General features: G+C 38.9%; 1 protein-coding gene across 2 annotated transcripts in view; it reads right to left on the bottom strand.

Moving 5' to 3' along the window:
- Positions 1-24,865, bottom strand: part of NOX4 (NADPH oxidase 4) — a 188,354-nt gene that overhangs the window by 130,022 nt on the left and 33,467 nt on the right. Inside the window, 6 exon segments of one of the 2 annotated variants that reach the window (NM_001304775.1) lie at positions 1,507-1,587; positions 3,675-3,747; positions 11,616-11,643; positions 16,602-16,699; positions 21,964-22,048; positions 23,857-23,967. In NM_001304775.1, coding sequence (NP_001291704.1) covers positions 1,507-1,587; positions 3,675-3,747; positions 11,616-11,643; positions 16,602-16,699; positions 21,964-22,048; positions 23,857-23,967 — 476 coding nt within the window. 2 annotated transcript variants of the gene reach the window in all.

The following is a 24,865-nucleotide window of genomic DNA, read 5'->3' as shown; positions in this document are numbered from 1 at the left end:
CTCAGTTGTGTCCGACTCTAGCGACCCCATGGACTGCAGCCTACCAGGCTCCACCGTCCATGGGTCTAATGCTCTACAATTATATGTTCTAGAACCATGATACAGAACAAACTAAACCAGGACATGGGAGATAGTAAACCAGGACATGGGAGACAGAGGTCCATAAAATGCTGATATCTAAACCAGTGGCCTCCAAAATTGGAGGAAAAACATTTTGAACATGCAGCTTGAGATAAGTATACCATTTATGGATAAGATTTACTGTACTGAGAAAGTATATTATAAAACATTCTGAAGAAAAAATTAACAGCAGGCCTGAACTTTTCTCCACATACTGTCTCCCTGGAAACATTCCGGGTTAAGACAAACAAGAAGTGACAGCTGTGTTACCAGTCGGCATTGTTTGTTACGCATGGAACACATCTGGACGAGGAGGATGCTGATTCAGCTTCCTGATGCAGTGTGTTCTAGCAACTGAGACCATCCCTTTAGGAAAGCTGGATCGTTATCAAGAGATTGATTCCTGTGGAGCTTAAGCCTTCCCCAAGGCAAAGTAGTCCTTATCTACCCACACGATCTCACCTTAAAACTGAGTTACTACATAGGAGGTAATGCAGAGAAGGTGGAAAATGGTTCCTGAACATCTAGAGGGACTCCCACTGAAGAAGCATCTGACATTAGCCTGCTGACATTCTGTTTCCAGTCCTGTATCCTTCTACTAAACCAAGTGAATCTGGTGCCAAACAATAGCCTACTGTGTCATTTTAGTGTGAGTGTTAAAACCACAGGTCCACTGTGGTAATCATACAGACATGAACATACACAAAAAGTATATTACTTATATCCTCTAACATAATGAATTATTTTAAGCCCCATACATTTGAGTATACTGCTTGGGTCCACATAAGGTTTCACAGAATTTGGGGTATATTTTTTGTAACAACTTGGAAGCTATTGTTTTTCCCTCTGATTTTCTGGTGTTTTTCACAGATGTTTTTTCCTTTGGTCCTTGTAAATCCTTGGCTTTCTCTGCAAATACTAGTGCCCTTAGGACTTCTTAAACTAAAAATTGGTAACTCCATTGTTACAAACTCTGCAGCAGCAAGACATAAGGAATTCCTGAAAATTCAAACATTAAATATATTGAAGTTCTTCACTTCCTGCTCATTTTCTTTTAAAGTTTATCAAGATATAACTATAATAGTATACATATATTCCCTCTAATTAAATTTTTTAAAAAATTAGAGAAAAAGATATAATTATAGAAGGCTTTAAAATCTACAACATTGTGGGAGAAGTAATTTTGTCTTTCCATTTTAATATACTTTTAGGCTAGTTTCATTAAAACATGCTATGTCCAAAATAGAGCAATTCATCCCACTCTTGACACTACCCTCAATTCCAGTAACCAAACAATTTTGCCATTTCCTGTGAAAATTTCTATAGACTCATCTGTCACTACCCCATTTTTAAGCACATGTGATTTTTAAAAGTTATTAAACTTACCCTGATACATGTAACATCAGCAACATGTAGAAGACAAAGAAGAGATTATGAGTATACCAGAAGATGTCATAGTTAGAAACTCTGAAAAAAACAAATAACTTAATTTCAATTTCACTTCCTACTCCATCTCAATAAAACAAGCATGCATCCTTTCAAATACATGTCACTATTGAAAGTTGAAATATGAGTTCGTCTGAGACTTATCTATTAATATCAACATATTAACATACCATTGCAGAAAACTGACAAAAATTATAAGCAACACTTTATCATCTTGAAGATTCTTTGTATTTCAAATAAAGATACATTGAAAAAATTAAAATCAGGTGTTTATTTTTAAATTATTATGATGTAAGGTTAAGGAGCAGGCAACAGTCTGCTAATGTGTACTACTGCTGCCTTTGTTTATCAATGTTCTCAATTTAAAAACAACTAATGTTTCTATCCTACTATGTATTTTGAGGGTAGTTCAAAGGAAATTCAGATGGAGATAAATTAAATAAATGTTCATCAAAATTTTATATGATTTTTCTAGACAGTATATAACTTTAATATCTTGCGTTACTAGCCTGGGGGAGGACCAAGATTCTAAAAAGGGAGGGGTACAATAAACACAACCTATAAAATGTTTGAAAGAAGTAAAAAGACTATCAGTTACTTATTTCATATATCTGAGTGGATGTTCAGGGAAGCTATCTGATAAAAGCTTAGATGATTCTGATAACAACCCCTGAAACCTTTTAGAACCCCTGGGTTAGGCAATAATCAATACAGTCACATTTACTTCAGTCACAGATTGCTACCACAAACAAGATCAGTAACACCCTTATAACATGCACTCTCTTGCATATATCTGATCTTTTTTAATCTACATTTCTAGAAGTAGAATTACGTCAAAGGACACACAGTTTGTAAGGTTTCTTTATATACACCACTCATTGCTCTATAAAACATGGTTATCAATTAAGAACCCAATCACAGTGTAGGAGTGCCTGTCTCCCCAGACCCAGACTCAACTATATACATCTCCAGTATCTTGGAATTGGGTATTATTTCATTTGTGTTACTTGCTTTCAATTCTTCGGTGACTTACCTGTTCGTGGAAATTACCCATTTCTACAGCATATTTCTCAACTGTTGTAAGTAAACTATTCAAATTTAAGAATGTACTGGCTGCAAAGAAGGGCTTCCCAGGAGGCACTCCTGGTAAAGAGCCCGCCTGTCAATGCTGGAGACGCAAGAGACACAGGTTGGATCCCTGGGTGAGCACGATCCCCTGGAGGAGGGCATGGCAACCCACTCCAGTATTCTCACAAGCAGAACGGAAGAGCAGCCTGGGGAGCAACAGTCCACAGGCTCACAGGGTCAGACGCGGCTGAGGCAGCTTAACACGCACGCACAGTTCCATATGAGTGCAATACTGTTCCCAGGAACATGCTACTTTTTAATTTTTATAATGTATACTGGCATTCAGGAGTTTCAGTTTTCATATTTTGAGATAGCTACATACTTCCTATATTTCCCCTTGTCCATTATGAGCACTGATAACTATAAGGTAAAGTTTCCTCCAAATCTTCAGCGGTGCAATTTTTCACAGGTAACTTTGTCATGGAGCTAGAATTTCATTCACTTCAGCCTTCCTTTCCTCACAAGCTTGCAGTGGCAGCTTTATTACTTAGCAGGTTCTCACATATGGCAAAGTCCTCTTCAGGTCTTTCTACCAACTATCACTTAGTTCAAGGCCTTGGTCATTTTTGCAAGTAAGTCCTATTCTGTTTTTATTAATTAAGGTATAATTTTCTTATAATATTATATTAGTTTCAGGTGTACATCATAGTAATGCCCTATTCTAAGTTACTGAGGCATATTTTTTTTAATGTTTAGTTAAGCCACATCTTCCTTTTATTCCACTTGGGAATATTTACTTGAAACATCCCCATACACAATTCCTTATCACTCAGAATATTTGACTGAAAAATTTTTCCAAAACAGGAAATTATATATAGAAACGTCTCTAGTTCCCTCTTAGTTACACAGGAAACAGAATACCGCATTGACTAAGCATTTGGGTTAATCAAGACATTTTCTACATATGAAAATGAAGATAATCTGAAGGAAATCTAAATAGTCTGACCAAGAAACATCAAAATAATGGCTCTGACACTCACCGTATCGCATATGTTGAAGCTGTAAACATCAAGAATAGTACCAGTACCATGCAGACCCCTGTCAGGCCAGGAACTATAAAAATATACATAAGTACATTTTAACTTAAGTCATACTGAGAAAAAAAGTACAAAAAATTATTACCTTAAAATTCAAAGTACTAGGCTGCTCTGTGGGAAGCCTAATTGAAATCATCTATCTCCTTACATGTTCTCTGTCAAAAAAACCTGGTTTTTTTTTTTTTTAATTAGCATTAGTTTCAAGGTACTTAAGGCAAAGTAGAATCTTTTCCACCTTTCACAGAAAAGTCCCTTTTGGTATTTTCAAATATTCCGATCAGAATGGTGACTACATGCACACTTTGACAGGAACATAACTACAGCAAACAGCAATGAGTAATGCAACAGGACACAGCTGACATCCAACATCCTAACTGCTTTGGTTTTCTCCATCAGAGTCAATGTCAAATAATTTCTTTTGGACTTCACTATCTAGAAAAAATTTCCAGAAAAAATAAGCAAAACCTGAATAGTTCTAAAAACCACAACTTCAAGTGTAGAACAAAACATGGTGAATGTGAATAAAAAAGTTACAGTGCTGATTTTTTAAGAATACTCTCAGACATAATTCCCCTTAGAATGGAAAATATTTTAAAATCAGTGTTTCTGTAATTACATAACATTTGTTCTTAAAAAGAAAGCGTGCAAACATGTCATTTTACAAAATTAATACTGGCGTAATAGATTGCTACAAGCCTAGTGTTAGCTCATTAGAGGACATCCAAAAAGAATAGGTGATATGCTATATCAAAGAGCGAAAAATCACAATAGTCTCATTTCTTATTATCTTATTGCTATCAAATAAAATAGTCTATGTTACGTTTATCTACTCTTACAATCACATGAGCAACAGTAAGTACTAAATGACCTAGCTAAGAAAAGTCCATCTCAAATCTTTCTAGAAAAGGTACTAAAACACTTCTGTCTCCAAAAGTACAGACACCTCCCTACTCTTCTTCTTGACAAGGAAGCACCTGTGCAACAGAAGGCCCATCAGGGAGTGAGAGCCATCAACAGAAGCAAACAAGCTGAGGATGACACCAGGGCAATACTGATAGGCATCATTAGGGTCACAGAGGGTATAGAATGGTTGGAAAATAATATTGGAAATTCCAATGCAGTAGAAACAAGTTTCCACTTGAAAAGGGCCACATGAGAAATAAGGGAGTCGGTCTATGGAACTTAATACTTGAGTACACCCTCCTTTTCACTCTTCCCAGTACACAGATTTGGAAGCCTAACAAAACTTGCCTTTCCCTAATGCCCCAATCCAAATCATCTCCCCTCTAAATTCTTTCATTGGGCACTCCCTTTGCTATTGTCTCTCCCATTGCTTTACTTCCTAGGGGTAACAGAAGACCAAGATAAGTACACTAGTTCACACAGGAGGATTTGGCACCCCACTCCAGTACTCTTGCCTGGAAAATTCCGTGGACTGAGGAGCCTGGTAGTCTACAGTCCACGGGGTCGCAGAGTCAGACACAACTGAGCGACTTCACTTTCACTTTTCACTTTAAAAAGAACAGCAGGCCTACAAAATGACAAGGCCTTTCCTCTTCCAAATACTTATCCCCCGAAAACACACACACAGCCACCCCAAACTTGTTCAAAAATATTCATTAACCACTTTAATACTCAAGGCCTATAAACAATTTAAGTCTCCATCAACAGATGGATGGATAATTATTTATTGTGCCTGAAAAATTAATCAGCAGTTAAAAAAAATGACATATACCTATGAACCACAAAATTATTAGTCTGAGTGAAAAAACCAGACTCCCCACCCCCCAAGAAAAACCCTGAAAGAATATAAGCGCTATGATTTCTTTTATACAACATTATAGAAAATTCAAAGCATTCTTTAGTGGTAGAAGGAAGATCCATAACCAGGAGGGGTAGAGAGCAGGATGCATTACAAAAGAGCACAAAACATTTTTAGAATGATGGACATATTTGTTATCTTGATTTTGATTATGGTTTCTTATGTATATACATATGTCAAAAGTGATCAAATAACATACTTTACATATGTATAATTTAGAGTACTTCAGTTATAACTCAAATTTAAAGAAGAAAAAAGAGAGAAGGTCCCTTTCTCTGGCTCCAAGTAATTTAAAAAACCCGAAAAAAAAAAAAGAAAAAATCCGTATCTGCCCAAATGAACAAATAAATGACAGAATCCCAGAGGGCTCTGTAATGTGAAATTTGTGGTTGGAGAGGCCTTTCAAGTAATTTCATTGAGGCTTCATGAACGTCTACCGTGTCTACATACACGGTTTCCTTTATATGGTCCTGAACGTGCCGAAATTAGTTCTAGAATGTCTGCAAATCACTTCATCAGAACACCTGAAAAAATGGAGCATGTTTAGAATAGAGGTATAAGTTCTAAAGGGTATTATTTGAACATCAATTCTTTTAGGAATTAATTTCCAGTAAAAATGCTCTCACTATTCCTTGAAGAATCACAGGGCACATTAATGTAAATTTTCTGAGAGGTACTAAAGTCGAGAAACCAGTTTAAATTTGAACAGATATTCCCCAAACACTGAACTCGAGCATTCCTTTTAGAGCAGATCATGGAAAACATATTAGAAAGACTTTGGGTGAAATAGTTGACCTCAGCCATTTGAAATCAAGATGAAATAGAAGCCTCAAATAACCTAGGGCATATGTGTATATCCTGGAATTATAGCCCTGTTATTGTCCCTTAACCCAAATCCCAATCTCACTGAATCTCATCTGTAAACTAAGCAGAATCAATTCAATGCTTTTTAATATTCTTTCAGATTTATGAAGTTATCTTTCTTTTCAAAAGAATTCATTTTTCCTTTCTCTCTCCCAGAAGTACAAAAATTCCAGAGTTTGCAATTTATAAAGTAATAGACTTCATAGCAATGAAGAAGAAAAACTGACTTATAATTAGCAACGAGAAGAAAAAAAATTACAGACACAGTGGTCCAAAAAAAATGGTGGGATGAGTAACTCAAAAACCAAAGAGGAGAGAGTGGGAGAGATAAATTAGGATTTAGGGATTAATATATGTACATTACTATATATAAAATTGGTAAACAGCAATGCCATACTGCATAGCACAGGGAACTATACTCAATATCTTGTAATAACCTATAGGAAAAGAATCTGAAAAAATACATATATCCATATACACACACACATATATATGCATGTATAACTGAATCACTTTGCTACATGCTTGAAACTAACAACAACATTGAAAATTGACTATACTTCAGTTTAAAAAAAGCTAAGATTTTCTGTCACTGCAATTAAACAGAGACTGGACAACCAATTATCTGGAATGTTGCAGAGAATATCTCTGTAACAGGTAGAAGAGTTTAAAAACAGATGATTTTTCTACAAATGACCCAATTTCATTCATTTTTAAGGCTGAGTAATATTCCATTGTATATATTATATACTGCTGCTGCTGCTAAGCCGCTTCAGTCGTGTCCGACTCTGTGTGACCCCAGAGACGGCAGCCCACCAGGCTCCCCTGTCCCTGGGATTCTCCAGGCAAGAACACTGAGGGGGTTGCCATTTCCCTCTCCAATGCATGAAAGTGAAAAGTCAAAGTGAAGTCGCTCAGTCGTGTCTGACTCTTAGCGACCCCGTGGACTGCAGCCTACCAGGCTCCTCCGTCCATGTGATTTTCCAGGCAGGAGTACTGGAGTGGGGTGCCATTGCCTTCTCCGATATTATATACTACATCTTCTTTATCCATTCATATGTAACATTTAGGTTACTTCCATGTGCTGGCTATTATAAATGGTGCTGCAATGAACACTGGGGTACATGTGTCTTTTTTTAATATTTATTTACTTATTTAATTGATTGTTTGGTTTACAAAATTGGTTTGATTTCTGTCATACATCAACATGAATTAACCATAGGTGTACATTTTTCCTGAGAAGGCAATAGCACCCCACTCCAGTACTCTTGCCTGGAAAATCCCATGGACTGAGGAGCCTGGTGGGCTACAGTCCATGAGGTCGCTAAGAGTCGGGCACGACTGAGCGACTTCACTTTCACTTTTCACTTTCATGCATTGGAGAAGGAAATGGAAACCTACTCCAGTGTTTTTGCCTGGAGAATCCCAGGGACAGCGGAGCCTGGTGGGCTGCCGTCTATGGGGTCGCACAGAGTCCGACATGACTGAAAGAACGCAGCAGCAGCAGTACATTCTTCCCCTCATGCATCTTTTTGAATTATGGTTTACTCACAGTCTATAGCTAGTAGTGGGCTTCCCTCATAGCTCAGTTGGTAAAGGATCTGGCCTGCAATGCAGGAGACCTGGGTTTGATTCCTGGATCGGGAAGATCCCCTGGAGAAGGAACTGGCAACCCACTCCAGTATTCTTGCCTAAAGAATCCCCATGGACAGAGGAGCCTGGCAGGCTACAGTCCATGGGGTCGCAAGAGTTGGACATGATTTAGCAACTAAACCACCACCACCACCATGACCAGTAGTGGGATTGCCGGGTCATATGATAGTTCTAGTTTTAGTTTTTAAGGAACCTCCACACTGTTCTTCATGAAAGTGTTAGTCTCTCAGTTGTTTCTGACTCTTTGAAGACTCCATGGACTGCAGTCCACCAGGCTCCTCTGTCCATGGAATTCTCCAGGCAAGAATACTGGAGTGGGTAGCCACGCCCTCCTCCAGGGGATCTTCCCAACCCAGGGATCGAACCCAGGTCTCCCGCACTGCAGGCAGATTCTTTACCATCTGAGCCACCACTGTGGCTGATTTACATTCCACCAGCAGTGCAAGAGGGTTCCCTTTCTCCATACCCTTTCCAGAAACTAACACAGCATTATCAAGCAATTATGCTCCCTTTAAAAAAGGCCAAGAAGATGACTTTTATCCATTCAGGGACTACTTTCTGGGCATCTGTATTGTACTGTCAAGTGCTAGAGTAAAAATGAATCATGCCCTAAAATAAATCTCAGTCCAGTGTGGGAGAAAGGATAAGCCGGCAATTGCAACACAGGGTATTAAGTGTTGAAAGAGAGCCAAACTGAGTATTTTCGAGGTACATCAAAGGACATCCTAACCTAGCCTTGGATAACAGCTCAGCCAAGTCCCAATAAATTAGCCTCTATTAGCACACATATCCCAAGAGTGAGGAAGCACAGGTTAGAAAGTATTGGGCTAGTCTGAGTTCACTGGGCAAAGTCACTTAACAAAATGAAGTACATTGTGAACTCTCTCAGTCTTCAAGTTATAAAGGAAAATCTGTACTTGTTTTCTTAGGGAAAAAATGCTTATTACGTTTACTCTTATTGTTTTTGATCTATGCATATTAGGTTAATTAGTAGCCCATAAAATGAATGATTGCACTACACTGCCATTTATAGATGAAATGAAAGATCATTTTCATCCCTACCCAGATGTAGTCAGAAATATACCATCTTGTATTCATCATCCTGTTTTTACCAAGATAATTGGAGACATGACTGTGTTTGTTTATGAGGGTTTTTCTAATTGAAATTGGATACTTGGTGTTTTATCCTCATCATACAAAGTACTACCAAATTTGGAGATACATGCACTTTTAAGTGTTTGAATAATTCAATCTATTAAATTTATTCTATAAGTTCTTAATTGGAATGTTTTAACATTTATTTAGTGAGTCAAAATACTATGGAGGAGCTTTAGCATAATATTTAGGGGGACTGGGTCTGTATTCCTGGGAAATAAATGGCTCCTGATGAAAAGTATAGTCTTTCTTTCATCAAACTTTATGGAACTGGGCCACCAAAGTGATACTGACATGCTGATCTGGGGCAATTCAAGCTGCTTGTATTGAGAGAAACTCCACAAAATGTTTTCTCTCCATCCTCTGCGAGTGGCCCTGTTCCACTGTGAAGAAACTGATTTCCGGTGGAAAACACCATATATGTAGGTAATAAATTATTCTACAGTATATGGAAGGAAACCAACTATTCATAGTATTTACCATGTACCGTTAGCGTCCCAGGCCAAGAACGGATCAGCTCTGCTTAGTGGAGTTAGGGAGAAATCTGTGCATAATGGGGTGTGTCAACTGACACATAAAGGATGAGTGCGAGTTGAACAGGTGAAGAAAAGAGAGTAAGAGAGGAGGCAACAAGTAGGTAGTGGTGAGAAGTTATGCTCAGGAGTATAATCAGATGCTCAGTAAAGGTAAAACAGCACTGAGAAGGTTAATAAAACACATTGCCAGGTCCCAGTTTGGTCTCTCTCTACGCTGAAACCAGGAATTTGTGTTTTTAAGTATAATATTACTCTACTTGGCCCAACACACTCATAGGAACTTCTGGGAAAGAACACAGGATGACGGTGTTTCATGCAGAGGGAGTGATCACCTACTTATGAGCATTAACTTTACTAAGTTTCTTAATGTAATATCTTTGTCATATGAGATCTTTTTATACTTTTATAAACTAAACTTTTTAAAGCATTTCTAAGGCTTCAACTATATTCTATCCAGTAAAAGAATATTAAAACAAAGTTCTTATTTATTTCTCTTAAATTAACCCATATGAACCAAAAAATACATTCATTCATACATAAGGTTTTATTTTTCTGCTTTTCCTCCCTTCTGTTCTCATCCAATTCTTAAGGCTTTAATAAAAACATGTTTTCAATGAGCAAAGTTGTAAACAAAACTAAATTGTGTTCCTAAGGAAAAAACTGTGAAATATGTACTTTGCAAATGGCAAATATCATAATCTATAGGCAGAAAAAATATATTATAAATATGTAGCTGTGACATGAGGGGGGGAAACACCTGAAATATTATTATTTTTCATCATAAGACTGATTCAAAATAGAAACAATGCATTTGACAGAGCCATGTCTCAGTCCTGTATGAAATTCTGATCCTTAATAAGTTAGTACAGACAAGACTTTATGACAGACCATCTCCCATCCACAATCATTGTGTCTCTGAAACAGGTGCCCAAAGTCCCCCAAATACAGTCTCCTTTTCATTATTATAAATGTAAGATTGAGAAAGAGAAAAAATAGTTGGAACTGTACTAACATCAGGGCCAAATTTTGAGATGTTCAAATGCACTTTAACAGATTAATAGTCTAGACTGAGATTTTATGGACAACATGTTTAAGAAGGGAAAATAAATTAAAAATGAGAACAGAGACACATTTCAAGAAAAATAACTTATTTTAGTGACTGTTTCTCCTCTGCCTTATAGGTTTTAGGATCAGAAAATATCCTACTAAATTACTAAATATTAAGAACTACACTGATACTCAGAGTGCTTGGTGTTTTTTCTCCAAAACTTCAAAAACAGAAACCTGTTCCCTCTGTATTCTCCAATAGTACTTGTCCTAACAGCGGGCACATGGCAGGTGCTCCTAAGCTGCTGCTGCTGCTGCTGCTGCTGCTGCTAAGCCGCTTCAGTCGTGTCCGACTCTGTGCGACCCCACTGAGGGCAGCCCACTAGGCTCCCCTGTCCCTGGGATTCTCCAGGCAAGAACACTGGAGTGGGTTGCCATTTCCTTCTCCAATGCAGGAAAGTGAAAAGTGAAAGTGAAGTTGCTCAGTCATGTCCAACTCTTAGCAACCCAATGGACTGCAGCCCACCAGGCTCCTCTGTCCATGCGATTTTCCAGGCACGAGTACTGGAGTGGGGTGCCATTGCCTTCTCCACTAGTATTACGTAATTTCCATAGAAAGACTACATGAAAAGCAAATACACTGTGCTTAATTTTACTCTTCATCCCTTTGAACCCTGATGGTTTGCCCTTACCCTTTGGTTTCACTGAAACCTTATGCTTGACCAGTTGTTTGACATGAACATTTCCCAGGCTGTATTTTGGCATATATATAAACACGGTATAGAAGCTGCAGTGATAACAACTTACCAGTTGTGAAGAGCAGTTTTCTAGGATCCTAAAGAAAAAGAAAAAAAAAATGTCTGAAATATACAACACTGATCAACGCAAAATTCTGCAAGGAGTCTGTGAGCGATAAGAGCCATGTGTTAGGCATGTAGGATACTGTACTCCCAACGGAAATAACAGAGATTCAATTAAGTTCCATAATGTTTTTACAATGCTAGGGGAGATTATGGTGGTGGTGCGGTTAGTTGCTCAGTCATTTCCTACTCTTTGCCACCCCATGGACTTTAGCCTGCCAGGCTCCTCTATCCATAGAATTCTGCAGGCAAGAATACTAGAGTGGGTTGCTATTCCCTTCTCCAGGGGATCTTCCCAACCCAGGGATCGAATTCATTTATCCTAATTTACAGGCAGATTCTTTACTGTCTGAGCCACCAGAGAAGCCCAGAGGAGATAATCATACACACAAAATCCAATTCCAAGAAATTTATCCATTTGAAAAGGGAAGAATATTGGATGAGAAGTCAGAAGGTCCAAGCTTTCATCTTAATGGCCAATTACAGGCTAGTGGGTGTGGCCTGAAGCCCACCCTTTGATTATTTTGGGATTCAATACTTTTAGCTATAAGGTGGAAACATTAATATATGCTCTGTCTACCACAACTGCTAACTGCACCTAGCAAGTGTCAAAACAGTGAGAATCAAAAGTAATAAAATATATAGAGGGGGTTATGCTGTGCAAATTCAATGCAAAGAACACTGAGAACTAAAATGTTTCAAATGCTACTATGAAAAGTATTGATAATATTCAAATCAGGAAGACAGCTTCCTTCTAATTAGAAATACATTAACATTGTTCCTGTAATATTTCCTTTAACTACATCCCCATGATATAATGGACTGAAATAAACTCCCTTCTGTCTTCTGGAAATCTTATATCAATGCCCAGTAGAATGTGGATTAATTTTTTATCCAAAGGGGCCTAATATTATACAACTTATGAATTACTTTTCTCATGCCTCCATTGAATCCGTGGTCAGACCAAGCTATATACAAAGTGGGAAGCCATTTAAATAATTTCAGGGACCCTGAATAAGGACCATTTGCCCAAGAATAGCTCTTCATCCAGCTTAGGTCCAATGGCTTCTAGTTAGAAACATGGCGTTAAAAACATAACTAAAGGCTAATCTAGAGTATCAAAGTGTTAGTCGCTCAGTTGTGTCTGACTCCTTGTGACCCCATGGACTGTAGCCCACCAGGCTCCTCTGTCCATGGAATTTTCCAGGCAAGAATACTAGAGTGCATAGTCATTCCCTTCTCCAGGGGATCTTCCCAACCCAGGGATCAAATCCAGGTCTCCTGCATTACAGGCAGATTCCTGACCATCTGAACCACTAGGAAGGCCCATAATCTTGAGGAACCTAATACATAAACAACTAGGAAAAATACAAGATGGACTGAACAAAGTGGTAATACCAGAAATATGAATAATTAGCTAGGAAACGTCAGAAGATGAATAAAACTGCTAGGGAATGAAGACAGGGTATAAGAGTAAGAGACTGTTTCACAGATGACAAGATGAGGCCAACTGAGCTATTCCATCAGGACTGTACCACCCGTCACAAACTGGACAATGCAGGGGTCACTGGGGACGTGGAGAAAACAAGAGTGTGAGCACACAGCAGGAACAGTAAGGTGCATGACACAAACCCATCCTTTCCAAGACAAATCACAGAAGAATACAACTGTTTATATATGCATTATTTCTCCGTGTGAATGTGTGTGTATTTTTTCATCTGAATCTAGTACATGGCCTGATACCTACTAAGCACTCCAAAATATTTATTAAAAGAAAGAACAAGGGGAAAAAGATATGATTGAAGAAGTGAAGGAAGGGAGGAAAGAAGCGGAAAAAAAGGGAAAATGTAAATTAAAATGAATTACTATTTTTTATCCATCTTATCAGCAGTATTTTTTTTAAAAAAATGAGTGAGGTATAGAAATAAGCATTGCAATAAAATTGGTAGAGTGTATCAACTGGAAGTGTTTTTTGGAAAGTAATTTGTCCAACAAAACTAAAAATATGTGTACCTTTGAAACCAAAATTACTTCTATAAATCTGCCTAGCAGAACTGTACCAAAAAAAATAAATTTATTAGCATGCAGTTTATGACAAAAACCTGGAATCAGCTCAACATTCGTGAATAAGAAAAAGACTAAAAATAAATTATGGTATATTCATATGAAGAAGATGAGGTAGATGTATATTTTCTGATACAGTAAGTCACAATACATATATTGACAAATTGCTATAGCTAAAGAATATTTATCATAAAACACCACTCAAAATAAGAAAACATAAAATCATTACCTGTGGCTACTTTTGGAAGAGAAGCTTTCAATTTTCACTTACTTGGGAGTTCTAAAATATTTTACATTAAGGCTCTATCTCTCTTAAAGTGAAATAAACTTAATACCTATAAATCCTAAAATGACTAGAATACTGGCATCTTAAGAAAAAGTATATTAAAATAAAATTATTAAATCATTACAGTTATTGAAGACATATTAATTATAAAGCAGAAGAGAGAAGCAAAGAAGTAAAAGATTAAAAAAGAATTTTCATGGCAGTAGTAAGATACAAGTAACCCCATAAGATCAGGGCAAGTGATGGGAGATAGGGAGAGATGGGAGGCTCTCTCTGGGATGAAATCATTACATGCAGAGCTTCCACTGGCATCTCCATGGTTCTTAATGCCAGATATACTCCTGCAAGGTGGGAGACCTGTGTTCGACCCCTGGGGTTGGGAAGATCCCCTGAAGGAGGGCATGGCAATCCACTCCACTATACTTCCTGGAGTATCCCCAAGGACAGAGGAGTTTGGTGGGCTACAGTCCATGGAGTCACAAAGAGTTGGACATGACTGAGCAACTAAGTATAGCATATACTCTACAATCCCCTGGTGAACTTTTTAAAAATATTTCAGTCACTTAGTCGTGTCTGACTCTGTGACCCCATGGTCTGCAGCACACCAGGCTTCTCTGTCCATCACTAACTCCCAGAGCTTGCTCAAACTCATGTCCATTGAGTCAGTGGTGCCATCCAACCATCTCATCCTCTGTCATCCTCTCTCCTCCCTCCTTCAATCTTTCCCAGCATCAGGATCTTTTCCAAGGAGTCAGTTCTTCACACCAGGTGGCCAAGTTATTGGAGCTTTAGCTTCAGCGTTAGTCCTTCCAATGAATATTCAGGACTGATTTCCTTTACGATGGACTGGTTGGATCTCCCTGCAGTCCAAGGAACTCTCAAGAGTATTCTCTAACACCACAGTTCAAAAGCATCAGTTCTTCAGCGCTCAGCTTTCTTCATGGTCCAACTCCCACATCCATACATGACTACTGGAAAAACCACAGCTTTGACTATATAGACCTTTGCCGGTAAAGTGATGTCTACTTTTGAATATGCTGTCTAGATTTGTCATAACTTTTCTTCCAAGGAGGAAGCGTCTTTTAATTTCATGGCTGCAGTCACCATCTGCAGTGATTTTGGAGCCCAAGAAAATAAAGTCTGTCACTGTTTCCATTGCTTCCCCATCTATTTGCCATGAAGTGATGGGACCAGATGCCATGATCTTCATTTTTTGAATGCTGAAGAGTTTTTTCACACTCCTCTTTCACTTTCATCCAGATGGTCTTTAGTTCCTCTTCGCTTTCTGCCACAAGGGTGGTGTCATCTGCATATCTGAAGTTATTGATGTTTCTCCTGATAGTCTTGATTCCAGCTTGTGCTTCAATCAGTCTGGCATTTTGCATGAGGTACTCTGCATATAAGTTAAATAAGCAAGGTGACAATATACAGCCTTGACGCACTCCTTTCCCAATTTGGAACCAGTCTGTTGTTCCATGCCCGGTTCTAACTATTGCTTCTTGATCTGCATACAGATTTCTCAGGAGTGAAACTTATCTGCATACAGATTGCTCAGCAGTGAAAAATATTAGGGGCTGCCTCTAACCCAGGTCAACAAAATCACACTGGTATATTAAAAGATACTAGCATAGTTAAGGGATTAATCTAGGGCTACTTGTTATTTTGGTTTAATGATTTACGTTCGTGTTTGTTTGTCATTACTTTGGCCTTTGACTTGTCTTGGGAGGGAGGTCGAGCGCATGATCACAGTGGTACAAATCTAGAGAGCTCTGGGGATATATAAGGGGAAGATGGAGTGGGGAGAACAAGCTATTAAGTCACTACCAAACTGAGCAGAACAGGGCGGGCTTCTGATCACAGGGGACCCTGAACATTTTGGTGTTGATGCGGTCTTGGCTTTGGGAACCAAAGGCAGCCTGAGGACACCATGAGAGTGTCAAGCAACAGAGATCTACTTAGGGCTGTGCAAGTTCTGTTTCTTGGTCCAGCTCGGCTCCCTGCACATACAATTCCACTTTATGGGCAGCTCCACATGGAGAAGAGCACCTCTAAGTTAGATATTGCCCCCTACAGAATTCAGCCCAAGGTCACCTATTATAAGGATTACAAAACAAAATAAAACAAAGGAAAGCATTAAAATTCAATAATATTTTTAAGTAAAATCAACTGATGGTCTAGGATCATCAAACAGTCAACTTTCTTTTCTGCCCTTTTCCTCCTCAAGCACAGTATGAGTTCCTGAAAGATTTTTACCCTGTTGTGTTTTTCCCCAACAGTCTCCACTGAGTGATGGGAATTAGACAAAACGCTTGGGAGGCAGAAGGCAGGCCTGAGCGGCAACCATGTGAACACTGCAGAGCGCAGTAAGTAGACACTCTTCGAACTTTCAGGTTCAGCAGGAGAGACTGTGAAATAGTAATTACATATATTTTCTATTGAAAAGGAATAAAACTCAACTTGACAAGTGCATTTTAAAAGCACTCAAAAGGAGCAGCAAGGCACAAATTTTCTGCGAAAATCACAGACCCTCATTAGTCATTTCACGATAAGTGAAAGGAAAATGAGAAGACAGAGGCCACCCACCTCCTCTCGGTATCTTGCTGCATTCAGTTCGACAAAATCCTCGCGGTAGTTCACTGAGAAGTTGAGGGCATTAACCAGGTGGGCGGCCACGTGCACACCTACGGAGTCACACCAGTCAGTGGGGTTTTCAGAGACACTCAACAAAGGGGAGTTGGTTCCTCTCCTTACATAAAGACAGGGTCACACTTTGACAACCATATAGGCAATAAAATGTTCGATTAAAAGGGAAGTCTTAAAAGCACAAAGAATCTTAATTACACACAGTTTTAGCATGAGAAATAACATAAAGAAACAGAATTTTCAAAAGCCAAAATAAAATAACCCTAATAAGTCAAGAGTTAGAAATACACCAACACACACTGACACACATACACACACATGTGTGTATAATAATACAGGAATTTATTTATTCATTGAAGCATCTCCTGAACACAGTAACCCCTCCTTACTCATTGTTTCACTATCTGCAGCTTTAGTTACCTGTGGTCTGAAAACATTCAGTGGAAAATTCCAGAAATAAACAGTTTATAAGTTTTAAATTGCATGCTGTTCTGAGTGTGATGAAATCTCTGGCTGTCCCACTCCACCCCACCTGGGACGTGAATCATCCCTCAGTCCAACACATCCCACCCGTTGGCCACTTAGTAACTGGCTTGGTTATCAGATCCACAGTTTGGGATACTGCAGAATTTGTGATCAAGTCGCCCTTGTTTTATTTAATAATGGCCCCAAACTACAAGAGATGCTAACAATTCAGATATGCCAAAGGAAGCTGTGAAGTGTCTCCTTTAAGTGAAGGGGTAAAAGTTCTTGACTTAATAAGGAAAATAAATTTCCTATGTTGAGGTTGCTAAGACCCACAGTAAGAGTGAATTTTCTATCCCAGAAATGGGAAAGGAAAAAGAATTTTGTGCTCACTTTGCTGTCACACCTTAAAATGCAGAAGTGACCAGCCATAGCGCATGTTTACTTAAGATGAAAGAGGCATTAAAGTGGTACAATAAGATACTTTGAGAGAGAAGAGGATCACATTCATTTAGTTTTTTTTACAGCATATTGTTACAATTGTAACATTAGTAATTATTGCTAATCTTTAACTGTGCCTAATTTACAAACTACACTTTATCACAGGTGTGTTTGTATAGCAAAAAACAGTATATACAGGATATATCATCATTGACTTCAAGCATTCACTGGAAGTCTTGGAAAGCATCCCATGGATAAGGGGGACTGCTGTATTACATCTTTTCTGATCTTTCGCCTCTCCTACAGCTCCAAACCTGTTATATATTTTGAATACTTCACTGACACTCAACCTAAGATAAAAGCCCATGAAAAGGCTTTTAACCACTTAACAGTTTTCACAGTCCACAGATTCAAGACATAGTGTTTCAATCCAGGAGTAAACGTGTTGGTAACAACTTCACGGGCCAAAAACTCAGGAAGATAATAATCACCATGTAATAATCTGCCTACAATGGTGCGCTAATGAGTAGTCAACTGACTCAGAGCTTATACCAAAGAGTTAGGAAATTACTAGAGAGTTGAAGAGAAATTCCTTCTGGCATGATCAGAAAAAAGAAAATTATCATGAGGTTAGAGAAGAAAGAAGCAAATGACATTTTGCACAGCACTATAATAGCCTCCCCCCTTCTCAAGCTTTCCTTATAGATGAAATAAGGTTAAAATTAATGGCACATTACAATGTACTGGAAAGAGCAACATTTAATTAGTTAGAAAACCTGTTTTCTTGCCCACATCACTTGCCTACTAATGCCTCAGTTTACTCTTCTGTAAAATGGTGATGACAGAAATAAGAGACTTAATAAGATAAATGAACCAAAATTGCTGAGTAAAACATTACAATTTATACTTTATGGAGTGTTGTGATTCAAAAAAAGACATGGCCTGGAAAGTGAAAATTCTACAACCAATCCGACCTAGCATATGAGATATATGTAGATGGCCAAGTGTTCTGAATTACTCCCAAAGACAAATGAAAGTGAGAGAGAAGGGATAGAATGCTAGATAATCTAGGGGTTATTTAAAGGATTCATAAACTAGTGCCAGTGCCCAGATTAAAGGAAGGAAAAGGGTCCTACAAGTAAATAGACAGGAAACTGAAGGTGGTTAACTAGCACGCAAAGACAGGGTTCCAAAGAAAAAAGGCTGTCTAGGTGATACTTGACTATGGCACAGATGCGAAACATTATTGAAGCAAAACTGTGTCCTACAGCTTCAGCATTTCTAAAATCTATAGGAAAAAAATCCCTCTATTATAAACAGAAGGCTTACTTGTTCACTACATATTTTATGTCTCCAAAGTTCAAAGGCATCCCAAGAGGAAATCCCATTCTTTTTAATTCTCCCGAAAAAGTTGCCCTAGGTAACAGCTGTATGAAATATATCCTTAAGAGATACATTCACCTTCCTTAAAAGGTTTCGTGTGTGTGTGTGCTCAGTCGTTCAGTCGTATCTGACTCTTTGCGACACCATGGACTGTAGCCCTGACCTGCCTCTTGAGAAACCTGTATGCAGGTCAGGAAGCAACAGTTAGAACTGAACATGGAACAACAGACTGGTTCCAAATAGGAAAAGGAGTCTGTCAAGGCTGTATATTGTCACCCTGCTTATTTAACTTCTATGCAGAGTACATCATGAGAAACGCTGGGCTGGAAGAAGCACAAGCTGGAATCAAGATTGCCAGGAGAAATATCAATAACCTCAGATATGCAGATGGCACCACCCTTACAGCAGAAAGTGAAGAGGAACTAAAAAGCCTCTTGATGATAGTAAAAGGGGAGAGTGAAAATGTTGGCTTAAAGCTCAACATTCAGAAAACAAAGATCATGGCATCTGGTCCCATCACTTCATGGGAAATAGATGGGGAAACAGTGGAAACAGTGTCAGACTTTATTTTTGGGGGCTCCAAAATCACTGCAGATGGTGACTGCAGCCATGAAATTAAAAGACGCTTACTCCTTGGAAGCAGAGTTATGACCAACCTAGATAGCATATCCAAAAGCAGAGACATTACTTTGCCAACAAAGGTCCATCTAGTCAAGGCTATGTTTTTTCCAGTGGTCATGTATGGATGTGAGAGTTGGACTGTGAAGAAAGCTGAGCGCTGAAGAACTGATGCTTTTGAACTGTGGTGTTGGAGAAGCCTCTTGAGAGTCCCTTGGATTGCAAGGAGATCCAACCGTTCCATTCTAAAGGAGATCAGTCCTGGGTGTTCTCTGGAAGGAATGATGCTAAAGCTGAAACTCCAAATCTTTGGCCACCTCACACAAAGAGTTGACTCATTGGACGCTAGGAGGGATTGGGGGCAGGAGGAGAAGGGGACGACAGAGGATGAGATGGCTGGATGGCATCACTGACTCGATGGACATGAGTTTGAGTGAACTCCAGGAGTTGGTGATGGACAGGGAGGCCTGGCGTGCTGTGATTCATGGGCTCGCAAAGAGTGGGACACGACTAAGCGACTGAACTGAACTGAACTGGACTGTGGCCCACCAGGATCCTCTGTCCATGGGATTCTCCATGCAAGAATACTGGAGTGGCTTGCCGTTTCCTCCTCCAGGGGATCTTCCCAACCCAGGGGTCGAATTTGTGTCTCCTGCATTGGCAGGCATATTTTTATCACTGAGCCACCTGGGAAGACCCTAAAATGTTTTTTAGTTTGAAAGAATTCACAGCTTTTGATTTTAGGCAGCAGAGCAAAAGTGATGTGCTTTGTGTGGATTTTCTCATTTAATCCTGTTTTATAGACAATACATCCCTATTTTACAGATAAGAAAACCAAGGGTAAGCTAAGGGGCTTTGCTGGTGGTCCAGTGGCTAAGAATCCACCTGCCAACGGAGGGGACATAGGTTCAATCCCTAGTCCTGGAAGATCCCACATATGCCACAGCTACTGAAGCCTGCTATAAACAGAGAAAGCCCACAGCAGTGAAGACCCAGCAAAGTCAAAAATAAATAAATCTTTAAATCAAGAAGAAAAGAATGGTGACTTAGCTATGGTCAGACCCCTAGTGAGCGGCAGAATGCAAACCCTCTGAATCACAAGCTCAGTCATGGCAACACTTTACACTATCTCAGTCTTGGGGTTGTTCTCCAACTGATGGAATATTTGGACAAAACTACCATCTAGAAAAAAATCAAGTTAAGAATGTACCAATGTTTCCTGATCATCCTCCATTTTTGACCTATCACTCTCTAGCTTTAATCCAACCCTAATCCTTAGCACAAATGGCGACCCACTCCAGTATCCTTACCTGGGAAACCCCATGGACAGAGGAGCCTGGAGGTCTCTATAATTCAGGGGTCATAAAGAGCTGGACACGACTGAATGACTAAGCAAACAAACACAGTAGCACTGAGATAATTTACTCACGAGGTTGTAAATTATAATAATTAATTCTATCCTAAGAACGTCACATGCATGTTTTCATTTTCCTCTTAAAACCATGAGGTAGGTGCTGCTGTCAATCCATTTTACGGTTAACAACAAAATGAAGATCAGAGAGATTATGTCTCCCAGTAAGGCAGATGAGCAGCTGGGAACAGACTATACAATCCATTGACAGAGTCCATGTGCTTCCCAGGTGGCACTAGGGTGAAAAGCCTGCCTGCTAATGCAGGAGACAGGTTTGATCTTTGGAGCTGGAAGATCCCCTGGAGAAGGAAATGGCAACCCACTCTTGTATTCTTGCCTGGAGAATCCCATGGATTCTCTCCAGTGGAGCCTGGCGAGCTACAGTCTATATATAGGTTCACAAAGAGCCAGACATGACTGAAGTGACAGCATGCACACACCTAATAAAAATGTTTATAACTTTCTGTTTCAAAACTTTACTCAGGATAAACATTTATTTTAAAATGATTCTTAAAAATCAAATATTCTCACTTTACATTTAATCTTGGAATTGAGCAGAATAAACTTCCACAATTTTGACGTTTGCTCTTCTGCCCAAGTAGTAATATCAAAGAAACATTTAACAAATATAATTTTGAAGGAATCATATTCTATGAATGCACATTTCACATTTTAATTTTCAAGAATTTAAACTTCTATCATGTCATTACTTTTAGAGGTTGAAAACTTTTAATCACCTTCTTTCAATCTTTCTAAATGAAACTATTTCCTTTAAGAAGAACAATCATTACCAGCTTAAGGACCAAACTTTGAATACATATAGAAATATACTTGACCTACCCATTTTCTGTAATGCCACTAGATACATTTCTTTACACACATGGAAGAGAAAATTAAGCTACATAATAAGAAAAGCATAAATAATAAAAATGCCATCCATAAAATGTCCTAACATAATACTTAACATCTTGCGGTTTTCCTCACCTGAGAAAATACAGATAGTCACACCACAGGTTATGTGGAATGTTCTGCTTTTATCCAACAATCTTCTGGTTCTCCGGCTTGGAACCTAAATTTAAAAAAATTTAATATGATAAAAGTGATGCAGCAAATCAGTGACATGCACAAAGCTTTGGAAATACAGCAGAGGTCTATCAATTAAAACCTGATGAGATGAAGTATGATGAGATGAAGTGTTCTCTAGTCAGTGCAACACTCAAATCATTAGAGAGAATGTGAAGAGGCTTAGTATTGATATGGAAAGACACACAAGATATATTGTTAGGTAAAAATGTTACAACACATAAACTACACAATGATCCTATACTGTTTAAAATTAATGTCACTCTACATGTTAACATACTCACAGGCATTTTTCTCAAACTGTGGTTGTGCTGGCAGAGCAACATTAGGGGGACCCTTCACTGATAACTTTGCATATTTCTGCAGTGTCTTCATTTTACAATATGTGTGATTTCCTTTTGTGGTCAAAAACTAAGATTATTTTAAAATAAAACAATTTCATCTACAGGTTTAAATGCCTGCTTGATCTTGTACAAAAATAAAACGTCAAGCATCTTTAAATACTATGTTTCACACTGGGGGACAATTCTCTAAGTCTTATTAAACGCTGAGACTTAGGTGGGCACTTTCCATTTCCTGCCATTTATTTTCTCTTTCTTCATACCACGCCAATGGCCAGCCACAGGGATATAAACCTAGCATTTCACAATAGCTGGCAACCTACAGAAAGAGTTATTTCCACAAATTACTGCATTAAGAGTAAAGAGTTTCTAAATATAATTTCATGAAAAGATTGAGAACTTTAACTGCAGTAAATCCACTTACACGAACTTGACAGAACATCAAAATGACCTCATGTTAACAACTCCTTTGGAAATATCAGTATCGATCCAGTAGTGACTGACTATCTTAGTGAAGAAAGCAGTGAACACACACATACCTAAACACTCACACACGCACAAGAGAAGGCAGAAAATGATTTCAATTGGATTTTTAACTTTCAAAGAGCTTTTCTCTTTTCTCAAATCCTTTCTTTCACACTTAAATATCATACACGACGTCACATCATATCCAAGAACTCTATTTCAAGTCACTGACAGAGCTCAAAACAGGAATGTGTTTTAAGAAACTGCCACCAACGCCAGCAGCCATCCTGTGCATTAATGAAAGTCTGTGGGGCTCTTGGGCCTCCCTGGTGGCTCAGATGGTAAAGAATCCGTCTACAATGCAGGGGACCTGGGTTTGATCCCTGAGTTGGGAAGATCCCCTGGAGGAGGAAATGGCAACCAGAAACAGTACTCTTGCCTGGAGAATCCCATAGACAAAGGAGCTTGGCCGACTACAGTCCATGGGGTCGCAAAGAGTCAGACACGACTGAGCGACTAAGCACAGCACGGGGCTCTAGTGTGTGCATCTGCATTTAATTAAATGAAACTACAAGACTTCAATGAGGAATAGTTTAGTGGAAAGAGTTCAGCACTGGGGCTGATCTCAGCTCTACCATTCACTAGTCCTAAGGTCTTGGTCAAGTTAATTAAACTCTCTGTGCTTCAGGTTCTTTGTTTGCAATACCCCCAAAATCATGCGAGGATTGACAAGTATATATGTGAATTCTATATATGTTAGCACAGTATCTGATACTCTTTCTATTACCCACTGCCCTAACTTACTGTTGTAGAATAGTTCAGTGATCACCTTAACAGATGATGGGTATTTATTACATCAGGATCATCTTTGAAGAAATCACTCCAGCAGAAATTCAGACCATGAAAATTAAGTAGGACTAACGCGATACTTTTACACTTAATTGCTATGCTGGAATCAGTGACTAGAACTTTTTTTTTTTTTTCTTACCTTCTGCGATCCTCGAAGGAAAGCCAGGAGGGTGCGGCACATGGGTAAGAGGATAAGGCTGCAGTTGAGGTTAAGAACAGATGCAGAGGCTCTGCTTAGACACAATCCTAGCTGAACAAATAAGGCAAGAGTCAAAACACAGTTAAGGACACAAGTAAACTAAAAACACGCTGCTGACCTCACCCTGCAGAACCATGGCAAACGCCAGCTCCTGAATAACCCTCTACCTTCTCTCTTACCAAAAGAGAGCTGGACTCTTTCTCTTCTGCACTGCCATAAAACTTAGCCTCCTTTCATTTCTACTAGTGCTCTCATCACCTGATTACATGATTTGAGGGCAAGGTCAATTTCTTATTCCACTCCTCCTATAATGTTCTGGGTGGTAAGAGCCCTAAAGTTTCAGAATATTCTGTGCATCCACACAAGTGCAGAGTTGACTCCTTTGTTCACTGATAAGTTAACAAGAATTTCAAACAAAGGCCTTTTCAATTGTGTACCCTCTAGAGCACTCTTAGCTTCCACATAACTCCTTTCCACACTAGGATCTGCCTTTAAGCTCTCCACCTAACTGACACCACCCATCTTTCAGGCTTCCTCCTAAGTACTCCTCCTCTAAAGTTCTTCCCTGATGCTTCCCTGATACCACACAAAAAAGATGTGGTACATATATACAGTGGAATACTACTCAGCCAAACAAAGGAATAATGCCATCTGTATCAACCTGGACTGAACGGACCTAGAGATGATCACACTAAGTGAAGTGAGTCAGAAAGAGAAAGACAAATACCATATGACATCACTTATATGTGGAGTCTAAAATATGATACAAATGAACTTATCTATGAAACAGAAACAGATTGCAGATAGAGAAAAGACTTGTGGTTGCCAAGGCAGAGGGGAGCTCAGGAGGGACGGATTGGGGGTTTGGGGTTAGTGATGCAAAGTATTACATACAGAATGGATAAACAACAAGGTCCTACTATATAGCACAGTGAACTATATTCGATAT

The sequence above is a fragment of the Bos taurus genome, chromosome 29, assembly GCF_002263795.3.
Source record: "Bos taurus isolate L1 Dominette 01449 registration number 42190680 breed Hereford chromosome 29, ARS-UCD2.0, whole genome shotgun sequence".
NCBI classification, from domain to species: Eukaryota; Metazoa; Chordata; class Mammalia; order Artiodactyla; family Bovidae; genus Bos; species Bos taurus.
This window is presented reverse-complemented; position numbering and strand designations above follow the sequence as displayed.